Source organism: Urocitellus parryii, chromosome 5 (assembly GCF_045843805.1).
Source record: "Urocitellus parryii isolate mUroPar1 chromosome 5, mUroPar1.hap1, whole genome shotgun sequence".
In the NCBI taxonomy this organism is placed as follows: domain Eukaryota; kingdom Metazoa; phylum Chordata; class Mammalia; order Rodentia; family Sciuridae; genus Urocitellus; species Urocitellus parryii.
In genome coordinates this window covers 158398114-158413120 of record NC_135535.1, presented here as the reverse complement: position 1 = coordinate 158413120, position 15007 = coordinate 158398114, and the positions used below count along the sequence as shown (strand labels likewise).

The following is a 15007-nucleotide window of genomic DNA, read 5'->3' as shown; positions in this document are numbered from 1 at the left end:
GTCCGCCCAGTGAGCAGAAAAAGCGGCTGGGGGCACCTGGCCCTCTCCCCCCCCTTATGGGGGTAAGGGGAACCGGGTCCCCAAACCCCCCAAGTGTTACAGCCCTCCCCGGCCACAGTGATCACCAAATCCCAGGCCGAAGAAGCGAACTCCTGGAGTCGGGTTGGGTTGCTTGGGAATGCAGCCCAAAGCGGGAGGTAAACTTTGCTCTCCTTTCTTAAGTAAAATTAGAAAAACAATGTTTTCTTTCCCTCCCATAGTTGGCTTGAGTGCACATGGAGATATGTTAATTGGCTTTGGGGTATGGGAACCAAATTTCCAGTCACAAATTTTGACACTCTGCTTTCTTGGGGAAGCCTGGCACTCAAAACAACTACAAGCAGAGGATGAACTTTTTGGGAGCTGACTGCTAAAAAGTTAAAAAGAAAGAGGGAACAATGGATGCAATAATGTGTTGATGTTATGGATTGTTTCTTGGGAACGATCTGGGCTGAATGTGTATCTAAAAGATGATTTTTTTTATTGTAACAATCTGGTATCTGAATGGGTTTCTAAAGCATTGCACTTTAAAAGTTGGGTTTTAGCAATTGTTTAGTTTGATTTCAGATAGTTCATGCTAGAAAACTTAAATACTTAGGATAAAAAAAAATTTAAAAGTTTCAATTTTGAACTGGGTAGCCTGAAAAAAAATTCACTAGGTGTACCAATGCATTAACTAGGATAAGAATAGTAAATTCTGATATGTCCTCCCAGGGTGTAAGATTCAGAAGAAAAAAAAATGCCTTAGGCCTAAAGTGTCTGCTCAAAATACCAGTTTTCCCTGCTCCTTCCAGACCTTGGCCAGGGCTTAGGCTGATATGCAAACAGAAGCAACTTGAAGCTCAGGCCCAAGAAAAAAAAAAAAGAGTAAAAGTGTCTTTTTACCTGAACTCAAACTAGACCAAACCAAGAAGTAAATTGTATGGTATTTACTAACTACTGGCTAGTCATCTTTTTTTTAGGACTCTTGCTTTTTCTTAGATTCTGTATTTTTTTTGAGCTCGTGATTCTGATCCTGCAGACCTAGGTTAATGTTTTTCTGATCAGTGGAGTTTTTTTAAAAACATTGCAATGGAGATTTCATCTGCGAAAAGTCACGAGGCCTTTATTATTGTTATGTGTGCACACTCTTGTTATGTGTTGTATGTTGGTATGTCTGTATGTGTGTATGTCCATATATCCTGCAGTGATATGACAATTGACAGATGAAGAGCGCTCATAAAAAAATTAAAAATGGATCCAAATATCTTTAATTCACATGATTCAAATGGTTCAATTTAGATTGGGTAAACAGATAAAAGTAAAGATGTCTTTAAAATTAAGCTCATAAATTTTTCTAGGTGTTCAAAGGGACCCTAATAAAATGTTGATGTCTATAAAATAATCTGCTTAAATTCAAAAATTTACAAGTATTGTTTCAAAATGTGAACAAAAGGAGGTTTGTATAAATTGGTTATGTGTATAAGTTTTTGAGTAAGTTACACAACTATGGTTAAACAACAACTGTTATTTTTCAATACTTTTCTTGTGCTCTCTTCCTCTACATAATGAAGTTCCTTCAAATACAATTGCAGAAAGTCTCAAACTTCCAACCAGCTTCTACTTAGGCACTACCAGCCTCTGATGACCGATGGACCCCCAACATCTTCAAGAGAACAGTTCACTCAGTGCTGAAGCTCACTACCAGGCACGATGGAATGCAACGGACATCGGACAGCGGAAAAAAACAAATTCAGAAAACCTCTTAATCTGCCATCCTGGATTCATGAGTCTTTATGTCCTTTTAAGCTTCCTCATGGCCTTTGGCCTCTTTTCTGTCAGCCCCCCAACATGGATCTAAGCCCTGCCATCTCCCCCTTAGTCATTTCTTTAAAAGCCAAACTTGGTTAACATAAAATCATCAATGTAATTATGGTAATTTTAATGTGTTCATGTCTTCCAGGTATACAAGTCTGTGAGGTAAAAGCTTTATCATTTGTGTTCTATAACTGGACTTGTTATCAGTAAGATATGTTCTATGTTGCTTTCTACACTGAAATACAATTTAACTGTATTTTTAAGTCAATGAGAGCCTAATCTGGGTGAAGGTTTTATAGTAAAACACAGAAATACTTTGCTACTTTCCTACAAGAGGTTAAAAGCTTCCAGCCTTCCCTTAATTCATGTTTTAGATGTGATATTATGTTGTGTTAACTAATGTTCATGCAAACTTGAGCAACAATTTATGTAGGCTTTGTAAAATGATGTCTAAAAAGCAAGGATCAATAGTACTTAAGATTTATGAAGAACCCCGCCTTACTTGAGATAAGGCTTTATGTCCCATCTCACCACATGTGAGAGCGACTATGAAAAAAAAATAGGCCAGATTTCAGTACATTTAAAGTTGTACCCAAAAGTTGGTTTTTGTCACGATTGCCAGAATATCAAACAGGGGATTATAATGTATAACTCTGCCAAAATTCTAGGTAGCTATTATATAAACTAAATATGTTTTTACCCTAGTTAGTTTTGTTTCGTAGTTTGCTTATAGATGGACTAAGAATTGCCTGTTAATGTTTTAAAGAGGTACTGCTTTAAGAGCTCACGACCTGGGTTAATTTAAGATAATGTGTTACAAGGAGTTATCACCTACAGAATAGAGAGATAGGTACTAAAGCCCAGTACCCTTAATATAAGGCTGTTGACTTATTTGCTGGATGTTTAAGATTAAGTTTTAAAATTAAAAATTTGGCTCTTGCCCTCTGAGTCAGTCTGAATCGGGGGAATAGGGAACTTTTTCAAAGGGCTCTGCAACTCTAGGCCATATAACTTCCCGAGCAGGGAGATTAATGAGACCAGTGGAGGGCAGAAGGCCAATCAGTGCATTTGCTATAAAGAGGAGGGTCATCAGAGAAGGGAGATATCCCTGATGCTTCTGAGGGAAGCCACATGGTCAAGCAAGGCCTGGACCCATCCTAGCGCAGATGGCACTAGCAGAACTGAGAAGCTGCTGTAAAGTTCCCGAGGACTCCCAGGAGACTCAGCTGACTGTTATAGAAATAAAAGTCAGTTTGACTTGCTTCATCTTAAACACTTAGCAAAGACAGTCAAAGCCAAAGCACAGATGTTCCTGGACATCTTAAATGATAATGATAGTTAAATGTAACTTCCATAAATAGGTAAACTAGAGGCTGCAAAAAAAAAATTCTTAGGTAAAAATGCCTGATAACTGTCAAAGGGACTGCTAGAGCAGTTTTAATCTAAGGCCTTTATTTCTAACCAATGCAGGTAGGCTTGATGTTTGTTAGTATGGTTATCCAGCCCTAAGTAACAGAATTAAAGATTTCTCTATTAGACATAGAGGTCATACTAGTAAAAGGATTTTACAGGATCAGATGGCATTAAATTATTAGTCTATATCTTAAGGGAAAAGACATCTGTAACCCTAAATGTTAGTTGTTGTGTTTACATCCCTGACATTTCTGACAATGTGGCAAATATCCTTAAAGATTTACATGCTCAGATGGAAGCCATGTCCTCAGCAACTTTGTCGTGGAAACAATATCTTAGCTCCTAGTTCCTGGTACTGCCTGATAAAAAAAACATTGTTAATCTTTGTCTTGGCCATTATACTCATTGGCATATTCCTGTGCTGTGGCATTTATTGCTGCATCAATCTGGTTCCAGTACTAATGAGTTCTTGTTTCTCTTATAGACCACCCATCACTCGAATGGCCCTCCAGCCTATTACTTCTCAATTGGACTGTTAGCATGGACCACTCGATAGACCCGATATTTTTAAGGGGGACTCCAAACTGCTTGCCCCACGCCATCCCTTTTCAGCCTGAAGAAGCCAGAAAGATTCTCTTCATCCCCCTTCCTCACAGCAGTAAGGAGTTCCCAAATTAGAGGAAAAAATGAAGCCAGATTTAAAGTTAGGTAGTCAGTGTAGTTAGATAAATCAGGGTCTAATATCGAGTGAAATCTGAAATGGAGGCCATGCTAAAATTGATTCCAGGAAACGCAGGACAACTCATGGTAATCAGGCAGCAATATGCTCCACTGACAGAAATAAAAAATAAAATAAAACTCCCCAATAATCATGATTCAGTACTTTTAAGATTAAAAGTAGTCAGAAAAAAGGAGTGGGGAATGTAAAGGTAAAATTTCTAAGCTGCAAGAGTCTGAGTTAAAGTGTAAAAGACTGGGCATTGTAAGGTTTCTAAATTGAAAGGCTTGGGCTAAAAAAAAATAATAATAGGCCAGGTATTGTTAAAATTCCTCTGCTACCCCCGGAACCTGTAATCTCTGTAGCTGTTAGGACAATACCTGAACTGCCCAGTAAATATTTCCATTGATTCCCTGGTTGTTTATTAGCTAAGGGCTCTAAATAGCTCAGCACGTAAGCATCCAGGCCACAAAACCAATCAGTTTAAATGTGTACCCCGCTTAGTAGTGACCAATCACCCCTGCCCAGACTGTTCCCGCCAATGAATGTACTAATCATGGCTCAGAGTTGTTGTTCAATTTTCCCGAGCCTCAAGATGATTTGTTCTGATGTATGCAAAGCCCCCCACCCTCTCCAAAACGTGTACTTAAGCTCTGCTTGACCTCTGCTCTGGGCTCTGGGCTGCTCTCCCTTCCTGAGTGAGCCTTGAGCCCCAGCATGCTGGTTCAATAAAACTTCCCCCTGCAATTGCATGAAGCTGGTCTCTTGTGTGGTCTCTCCCTCCGACGCTCCGCCGGACCCTTACAAAACAATGAATGTTGGCAAGGATGTGGGGGGAAAGGCACACTCATACACTGCTGGTGGGACTGCAAATTGGTGCAACCACTCTGGAAAGCAGTATAGAGATTCCTCAGAAACCTGGGAATGGAACCACCATTTGACCCAGCTATCCCACTCCTCAGTTTATTCCCAAAGGACTTAAAATCAGCACGCTACAGTGACGCAGCCACATCAATGTTTATAGCAGCTCAATTCACAATAGCTGAACTGTGGAACCAACCTAGATGTCCCTCAATAGGTGAATGGATAAAGAAAATGTGGTACATATACTCAGCTTTAAAGAAGAGTGAAATTATGGCATTTGCCAGTAAATGGTTGGAGTTGGAGAATATCATGCTAAGCGAAATAAGCCAATCCCACAAAATCAAAGGCTGAATGTTCTCTTTAATATGCAGATGCTGATTCACAATAAGGTGGAGGCACTTAGATTAGGTAGAGGGACGTGATGGGAGGGAAGGGGAGGGGATGTGGGGATAGGAAAGATAGTAGAATGACACAGACATGATAACTGTATGTACACATGTGACTGCATGACCCATATGATTCTGCCACATGTACACTCAGAAAATGAGAAATCATATCCCATCTATGTATGATTCATCAAAGTGCATAAATACATTCTACTGTCATGTATGACTAATCAAAACAAATTAAAAAGTTAATTAAAAAAAGAAGAAGAAAATCAGTAGCTGGGTCTTCCAACGAAGCCCCAGAAACACTGGGTCCTTTCTCCTCAAGGCCTCAGCCGAGGTGGACCCCACAGTCCCCATCCTCATTTACAAGGTCGCTGGTGTTGGAGAGCCTTGCTGGCCGACCTGCCCTCCCCAGCAGGCCCCAGTGTGCCCAGCCCCCTGCCCCCGTTCGCTGATGGCTGCCCTCACACGCCCTGGCCCCCAGGCCCCACCCAGGCAGCTCAAGTGCTTCCCACCTTGTCCGGGCTGGACCCGTGGCCCAGGGAGCCTCCAGTCAATCACTGTTTTATAGAAGCAGCTGGGCCCCGGCCAGGGGAAGGGTTTTGCCCGCACTCACAGCAGGGTGATCTGTGAACTGTGTTTTATTGCGTTGTAAGTCACAGGAAATGAGCAGGGGATCCAATTCAGCCATTGCAAAAAGTGTCTGATGACGGCTCAGCTTTTGTCTAGTGGCCAGTGCTGTAGTTCCTTGGCCAAGGGGAAGGAGGGCAGACCCCATGGCTCCAGAGCCAGGCTCGGCCACTCCCTCTTTTCTTGGAGCTGTTTCCAGCTAGAACATTAGATTTGGCACTGTCTTCTGTCCTGGGAGCCTCAGGTCTTGTTCTTTTTTCTCTTTTTGCAAACACTGTCACTTCCTAGGTAGCAGGGGCTGTCCTCCGTACAGAGTTCCAGGTGTGTATTTTGTCAGCTGTGTGGTCTCTCCCCAGCTGCCTATATGGAGATTAGCTCTATGCTCTTCTGGCTGTGTGACTTTAGATAAGTGACCCAATCTCTCTGAGCCTCAGTTTCTTCATCTGGGAAATGGGGACAATAAGAATACTAACTTCTAGGGTTATGGTAAGAATCTAGTGAAACATTAGGTCAAGGGCATAAAGTCTCTGCTGAATACAACATCAGCTGGAATTAATCTAGAACAAAAGCCACGTTACTAGTACCACGCCACCTTCCTGACAACTTGTTATACAGGGGACAGGGGACGTTTACCAAGGCTGTCACAGCCACCTCCACGGAGCCTTCACGGCTGGAGATCAGGCCTGAGGTGGTTGTCCCCCGTCTTGCAGGTTTGAAGGCAGCCACGGCCTCCCACCCAGACGGGGCTCCACCCCCTGCATCCTGCCCAACACACGTGGGGAGCTCAGCTGATGCTGACGATTCAGAAAGCCCAGGAATGTCCCAGCTCATGGGGACATGGTCATGAGTGCCAATTCTTGCCATGCAGATGGCAAATTCACAAGGTTCTGGAAATAGCTTCTGTTCGGATGCCTAGGTCTTCTTCTGTAGGTGTTTTGAGAGAAGATAAAAATAAAACTTCCATGTTTGGGGTTATTGCAACAATTTGTAGGAGGCAGTTTGGAAACGCGTATGGAGTAATTTTGAGATGCAGTTTTGGTGCATTCTGCACCCGGTGAACTCTCCTTAGGTGTGATAAAAGTTTTCCCTACCCCGCTGTTAATGATACCAAAATTGAGACATAACCAAAATTGACAGTGCTAGGGGATGGGGTTAAATAAATGATCACTTAGCCATAGGGTAAGGTACTGTGTGGTCATTAGAATTGCAGATGCAGCTTGACATGTTTCAGGGTGAAAATGTGTCCTTATATTGTTGTGCAGTGGTGGGGGGTGGGGACAAGTTGCTGATGGCCTTAATAGCTGGTTGGTGTCTGTGTGTGTGTGTGTGTGAATATACACCTAAGCACATGTATCTAGAAGGGTGATCAAATTGTTAATGTGGTTTTTGCTCTATTAAAAAAATGGATTTTTTCATCATCAAGTTTTAAATTTTGTCAATAATAAACATATAATTTTTTTCCTGGGCTTTTGTTGTTGTTTTGGTACCAGAGATTGAACCCAGGGGTACTTAACCACTGAGCCACATCTCCAGTTCTTTAAAATTTTTTTTTTTTGTTTTGAGACAGGGACTCGCTAAGTTGCTTAGGACCTTGCTCAGATGCTGAGGCTGGTTTTGAACTTACAATCCTCCTGCCTCAGCCTCCAGAGCTGCTGGGATTATGGGTATATGCCACCACCACGTTCAGCCACAAATATGTAATTTTTTTTTCATGATTTTTTTAAAAGAGAGAAGAAAGTGGGGGGCAGGCCCAGGAGATATCAAGTTAGTGACAGTACTGACCAGCTATGTTCTTACCTGTCCTTTCTCTTCCTCACCCCTCCACCCTGGGTGTCTCCACCTTTGCCCAAGCCTCAGGCACCTGAAGCCAGGTAGGGAGTCGGGGCTTCTAAGAAGAGCCCACAGAGTTCCAGGTCAGGTGACGCAGACTCTGTGCTGTCCCCGCTTCCCCTGCCACCAAACCCAGTGGTTTGCAAAAAGAAAGAGTCCAGAGGCCAAACTGCCCCGTGGAGACCAGGCTGCTCTCCAGGGACAGGACAAGGCTCAGCGGCCCGTCTTCCCCCACTGGAGGCCTGGGAAGGCGAGTCCTCGCTGAGCTCCAGCCCCTCCCATCCTCTCCCACCAAGAGCCCACAGGTCTTGTTAGCTGAGACCCAAATGAAGTCACAGGCCAAAGTCCCAAAGAAGCCTGCTGGACAAAGACAGCCTTAGTGGAGGCCCGGGTAAGGGAGGCCCACTCTGCACCTAGATCACCTGGGGAAGCGTGGCATCCTAACAACGGCAGGGCTGCTGACTTACGCACATGGTCTACTGTCATGTAGACAATCACACTTACGTTCAGTGTTCTCCGTGATGCTGCAGAGATCTGGGTCTACCAGTGTCTGCTGTTTGTGGTGCTCCTGGAAATGGATATTGCTTTTTTTTAAACTTTCCCTCTGAAACTTGGTCAGGGTCTCAAGAAGGCCAGGGCTGTCCCGGGGCTCCTGTCCTGACTGACATTTTTCTTAGGCACATCAGTGCAGGCCTGCAGAGGAGAGCCGCGGTTGGGCACAGACTCCTCTCATGGCGGGGGCTGCCAATGCCTCTAAAGGCCACGTTCACTATTCAACCTCTATCAACATTTCAGGTGGCTTTTCTTACCTGTTCTTAAGGCAGGTAAGAAACACCATAATAGCGTGCAGACCTCGTAAGGCAGGGCAACACTGCCTGTGTCCTTGTCACCCTTTGGAATTCAGTTCACTTGCTGGCTTTACAACCTCAGTTCTGAGGGACTCAAAGAGAACTTTGTAGGTTATCAGGTTTTGTTCATTATTAAAGTAGAGTGAGGAGTGAGGGGTTTTTTTGTTTGGTGTTTTGTTTTGTTTTTTCTCAGTGCTGGGGGTGGACACACAGGTCCTTGTGCATGCTAGGTCCACGCTCAGCAGCTGAGCCACACCCCCGCCCTCAGGCAGGGTGTAGGAAACCTGCCATCAGGGTCCCAAGGCCCAGGCTGCCTGCCCAACACCTTGGAGCTGCAGAGAGGGGGACCAAAGAGAGATTGGAGAAGGGAGAGGACCCCACAGGCTGAGGTCAGGGGCTCTGGGACAAGCTCCCCTATCCCCAAGGTGATTTGATCCGTAATCCCTATTTAGGAAAACCCAATGATCCATCCCACCCCAGGAGGCTCCCACGACACCATAATAGCCCGCATTGGCTGTCGCTCTATCTTGGTTCTACCACAGAGAGGCAAGGAAATAAATGCTTTCATTCTTCTCTTTTGGATGAACAGAGGGTCAATGTGTCCCCCCACCCGAGTATGGGACAAATGCTAGAGTCCTGAAGTTTGCAGGCAATGTCTCTTCCCCATACTGGGCTCCGTGGGCCCTGGAGCTCCATGGCGGTTCCTCAGGATGGCTTCTAGAACCTTCTTCCTCCACGCCCATGTGGCAGCTCTGCTTCTAGATGTTAAGCTTCTGCCGGAGATGCTGATTAGTGAGGGTTTCCAGTGCTCTAAAATATAGATTTCTGACCCACCACCCCTGCTCCTTGTCCCTACAATAGCAAGATCAGTGGTCACTATGGGAAAAAAGGATTCTTAGGGGAATCTGGCTCGGGAGGGAAGAGCGCAGTGATGGATTGGCAATGTCTGCCTTGGGCACAAGATGGGGAGACACATCAGCATTGGGTTTCCATGTGTTGTCCCTGCCCATGCAGTGGACCAGCACTGCTGTTACAGCTGGGCTACGGGGGCACTTAGAAGGCCCCCATCCGCCCATAAGACCTCTTATGGCAGAAATTGTACTGGGCCAAGGGACACTCCCATCCCGGATCCATGTTTTCCATCTTAGCAGCCCCACAGAATTTCCTGCCGCAGCCATCCTGAGGCAGCCTCAGGGCCCTATGCCAGCACCTTCCGTCAGCCCCCTTCGGGTGTGACTGGGTCACCACATGCGTTCTCTGAGGCTCATGTGGCCGCCATTTGCAAACAGGTAGCTCTCAAGGAGGGGCAGTCTTCTGAAGGATGTAAATGGCACTTGGCCATGAGGGCTGGGTTGTCCACACACATGTTCAGTCCTTGGAGGTGGGAAGAGAAGGAGCATGTGCTCTGGGAACAAGGGTCTCTCTACTCTTTGGATCAAGAGTTAGGGTGAAGTGTTAGGAAAGGAGCTGTGTATGTGCAGCGAAACAGTGTGGTGATTGATTAGTGATGTCTGACACGGACAGGACGGGGGTGAGGTGGGATGGGCACTTTTAAATTGCATAGCGGGCTCCCCATCAGCCCTCCTTGTCCAATAAGACATACCGAATTCCTTCCTACCACCTGGAATCCAGTCCTGCCGGGATCCCTCCTAAGGAAAGAGTGTGCATCACCTTTCAAGGAAGCCGCCTCATGCAGGTTTGGAAAGCTCTGGCCATTTAAATACTTTTCTCACTGTGGAACCCCAAACCACCTCCCAGGCATCGCCACCCTCTGAGTGGCGCTTTGCCCAGGGCTGCGCAGCTCCATCAGGTCCCCTCCCTGACTGTCTCCACCCCCAGATCTCGCCACAGCCCAGCCTGAGAGCTGGCTTCACTGTCTCCTTCCTCCAAAACCCAGAAAAAAAGCACACACACACCAGCACTTTGGGGAAGGTTAAAACCAAACACCAAGAGCAATGTTAATAAATACACGGCACTGAAAAGACTGACCTCCCAGGCCAGGGGCTCGCCTCCCCAGCCCAGGCCCAGCTGGCTCTCACAGGAACGTTCCGTGTGTGCCCAGCAGTCTATGGAGGGGACCCCCCGGAGCTTCTGTTCTCCAGGAGGTCCCAGGTCAGGGCCCAGGGCTCCCCTCCCACCAGCCCGGGAAGGCATGAACCACAAGCACCTCTAACCTGTGAAGGGTCTGAGAGAGACCCTCCAGCACCTTGGAGTGAGGACCCCCAGGAACAGCCTGAAAACCTGAGAGCCAAGGGGCCGAGGACTGGTGCCTGCCCCTTGGAGGTGGCCAGGAGGCTGCTGACCTGACTGAGGCCCTAGAGCACCATGGGTCAATGTGTCCCCCCACCCGCGCATGGGACAGAGGCTGGCATCCTGGTCTGTCATCCCCAGAGCCTGGCTGGGTGGACTCTCTCCGCCTGGGAGCCCCTTGGAGCACCAGGCCTCTGGCCGAGCTCCAGTCAGGTGGGAGAGACCCCAACTCCAGCAGGAGTGGGCTCTGACGGAGGGCGCAGACTGAGGGACACGGCCTAGGAAATCACATCTCCCCGTGTCCCAAGCCAGGCCCCCCAAACCCTGGAGTAAGGACTGAAGTCGCCATTCCTGGTCTCGCCAGGGATCAAGCACCAGTTTGGAGGCTCCTGACGAGGACGTGGGGTCAGGGTGCCCTGGGCCCTCTTCTCTGGACATCTGGGTCTGCAATTGCAAGGCCAATTTCTAACCTGGAGTCACCATAAATAGAGGTGACATCTGCAGGGACAGAGTGTGGCCACAAGTGCTGCTCTCCAGTTGGCAAAGGTGAGGGGCCTCCGTCCTGGCCTCAGCCAGGGGAACTGCGAGGGGAGCTGGACCTGAGACCAACGCACTTGTCGCCTGCCACCCTGCAGCAGGGAGCCTCCCACCAGGCCCACCCTGGCCCCTTCCTCAGCCTGCCCTCGGGGAGCCCCCCAACTTCCCTCGGCCCCACTCTGCCTTTCTAGAGCCTGCACGGGGGCCCCCCAGCCCTAGGAAAGCAGCACGGCTTCGGTCCTGTCTGGGCCCAGGGCTGTGGGGAGGCCGTTACCAACCCTCAGTCCTGGTGGAGCCACCGCAGGAGGCCCTGAGAGGCCTGTCTGGGCCCGGCTGGCCGAGGTATCCCACCCCCCAACATGGGGGAAAGAGCCTCATGACCCCAAACAAGAACAAAAAGGCAAATAACTTAAAAAGGAAGCCTGCGCTCACCCCTGTCCCTCAGTGGGTGTCCTGAGCTGGGGACACGGGGCAGCACACAGAGTGTAAACACGACTGGCTGGAGGGGCGTGGCATGGCTCATGTCACCGGGGAGGTGGCAGGAAGGCCCGTGCCTGGATGCCCTGGGTCCTCCCTGAGCTGCCCTTGGCCCTCAGAGGCTGGCACAGGTGGCTGGGTCCAGCCCCAAGGTGGTCCCTGAGGAGTGGTAGGGGAGGTGCCCCCAAATGCTCTAGGGCTCAGAGTCTGGGAGGCCATGTGGAGCTGGGCCACCGAGGAGCCCCTGTCCCGTGGTCCCGGGAGCTGGGTGGGTCGGCCTTGCTGATGGCCGTCCAACTCTCCTGGCCCCCTGGTGGGCTGCACAGCCTCCGGAGTGGCCTTGGGTTCTGGTAAGGAGGTCCCAGGAGTGGAGAACGGTGGAGGCGAGGCCAGGCTGGGGTCCGGGCTAGTGGCGGGGGCCGAGGCCTTCTTGGTGCAGGATTCGCAGCACAGGCGGTGGTAGCCAGGGATGGTGCAGTAGCGACTGAGCACTTCCAGGTGGCAGAAGATGGACCTGTCCCCTGCGCAGGGCTCCACTGCATACACAGCACAAGGACCAAGGCCGGGGCGTGTCCGTCAGCAGGCGACCCTGCCACAGGGCCCCACCTCCCGCTCACCCACACCTGCCTGCCCTCCAGCCCCTACCCTGCCAGACTCACTACAGGGCTTTTCCTAGAGGGGCCACCATGGGTCCCCAGAGAGGAGAGAGCCCTCCTTGGTGGGCTGGAATGGTGGTCTCAACCTGTGTGCCCCCTGCACACAGCATGGGCCTCCCCTGGCACTGGGTGGCCAGATAAACCATCAGGCCCACCAGGAACTCTGAGCCCCTGCAATGCTTTAACAGAACCCTCCAGGGACTCTGATGGGGAACCCGAGAGCCGTGCTCAGCGCCATTCATCACAGGCCGTCCAGCAGAATCGAGGGGAGCCTCACAGACAGCCGTGCCTGCGCCCTTCCCAGAAAACCTGGGCACAGAGGCGCTTCCAACCTGCAGCAGAGCGTGAGAGCCCCATTCTGGATGGAAGTGGGACTCCACACCCCTACCTGCCAGTCAACCCAGAGGACTCCGACCCCTCCAGGCGTGGCCAGGCTAACGTCCAGGGAGCTCACTCCTGGAACAAGCAGATGGACATTTGGCCACATCCGGGACAGCTGGGTCGTTAAGCTCTCTACCACTGACTCTGGAGTGAGGCAAATCCAGGCTCAAATCCAGGCTCTGCCACTTAACAGCGGTGAAACCTTGGGGGAAAATCCCTTAAATTCCCCAAGCCTGGTTCTCCACCTGCCACGTCCCAGTGAATGACAACACTGCATTATAATAAACACCTGGCACGGAGGGGCGCTCCCCATCCTAATTTGCTTTGCTTTAAATGGCATCTCGAATGTTTCTGTGATTAATCCAGGCAGGTGTCTCTAGGCGGAATAGGAAGACAAGAGCAGAGAGGGCTACTGATTTCGGCCAGAGAACACCGTGGGTGGTGGGTAGGCTACGGGAACAGATCACAGAAAACGGAAGCCCAGGAGCCTCTAGATGGCGCCCAAGTTCCAGGACCTTCCTCTTGGCTTTTGGGAAGAGGAAGGAACCCCAGGAAATTGCCCAGCTTGAGCCTTAGCATAGGAGCAGAGAAACAGAGAAGTTCAGGGATTTCCCAAGGTCACACAGCTATCTGATCCTCTTTCTAAGAGCTGAGGTCTGATCTTTCTGCCACTCACTCTGTCAGACCCTGGATCTTGGGAGAGAAAAAGAGAGAAAACCTAAGAAGGGAGCAAAAAAACATAAATCCTGCCATATAGCAGGTGCTCAGCAAATCTTTATTCATGGAGGACTGAATGGAGAGATGGGAGGATGAACTGATAGGCTCCCGGACATAAAGTAGAAAGAAATGGCTACTCCTATTTGTTGGCCAACAGCTGGGTGGGGGCGTTCCTTCATTTCATTTTCTCAAGAGCCCTACCGAGGGGTGACCTATAGTTGCTCATCAAAAATCGTGGAACCAGATGATTCAGAATTGGGACTTGGGCAAAGGGGGGGTGGTCAGAAAACTAATCCTCTAGGTATTCATATTATAGAACATCCTCAGCATACTGATAGATATCACCTTGTAACCAAATATGGCAAAGCTTCAATAGCAAAAGACTAAGTCACCTCATTAGGTCTAGTCTGATTTTGCAACAAAAGGAGTTTGCACAAAATTTAGGTTAAAAACTTTTCTAAGTTTGTTTGTGTGTGTGTTGTATTGGGGATTGAACCCAGGAGCGCTTAACCACTGAGCCACATCCCCAGTGATTTTTTGTGCTTTATCTAGAGACAGGTCTCACTGAGTTGCTTAGGGACTCACTAAGTTGCCGGGGCTGGCTTTGAATTCACCATCCTCCTGCCTCAGCCTCCCGAGCCCCTGGGATTGCAGGTGTGTGCCCAGCTGTTCCTAAGCATTTTGGAATCCCAGATAGGAGGTTATGGACCAGTACAGGACCATCCCATTTCCCAGCTGCAGACGTGGAGGCTCAAGAAGCTGAGGTCACACAGACAGATGTCAGGCTGGGTCAGCTTTGCTACATGCATGGCCCATGCTTAGATGCCTGGGCCCCCTGAAAGGTTTGGGGAGGGAGGAAGGAGTCCGTTCAGTCACTGACCTGATGCTATCTTGTTCGTGGCAGGCGACGGCCCTGACTGTGGTACCCACTGCCCCTCTGGAGTCACAGGCTCCTGGGCCTTCACTGTGGAGTTCTGGAGATTTCCTGGGAGCAAGGAGAAGCAGCTCTAGTACAGGTGAGCACCCCTTATCCAAAATGCTCGAGACCAGAAATAGTTCACAGTGTAGATGATTTCAGATTTTTCAATATTTTCATGCACATAATGAAATATATTGGTGAAGACATAAGTCTAAACACGAGATTCATTTGCTCCTTGTACACATGGTGAGAGGGTAACTGTACACGATATTTTAAAGATAATTTGGGGAACGAAAGTTTGTGTATCACATTCCCCTTGAGGATGCTATGTTCTACATAGGAATTTTTTATTTGTATGTATGTTTTATTTTTGCAGCACCGAGGATTGAGCCCAGGTACTCCGTCACTGAGCTACATCCACAGCTCCCCAGCCCTTTTAACTTTTATTTGAGACAGGGTCTCACCAAGTTTCCCAGGCTGGCCTCAAACTTGGTTGTTTTGTTTGTTTGGTTTTTATCTTTATTTTATTTATTTATTTCTAC

At 48.6% G+C, this 15007-nt stretch overlaps 1 protein-coding gene across 1 annotated transcript in view; it reads right to left on the bottom strand.

Moving 5' to 3' along the window:
- Nucleotides 1–11283: 11283 nt before the first annotated feature.
- The window catches only part of Adamts14 (ADAM metallopeptidase with thrombospondin type 1 motif 14), a 74450-nt gene continuing 70726 nt past the window's right edge, over nucleotides 11284–15007 (bottom strand). The window contains exons 20-21 of the mRNA XM_077798692.1: nucleotides 14427–14531; nucleotides 11284–12328 (exon numbers count right to left, since the gene is read on the bottom strand). Of these exons, the coding sequence (XP_077654818.1) occupies nucleotides 11835–12328; nucleotides 14427–14531 (599 nt within the window). The 3' untranslated portion in view covers nucleotides 11284–11834. The remainder of the gene's footprint in view (nucleotides 12329–14426; nucleotides 14532–15007) is intronic.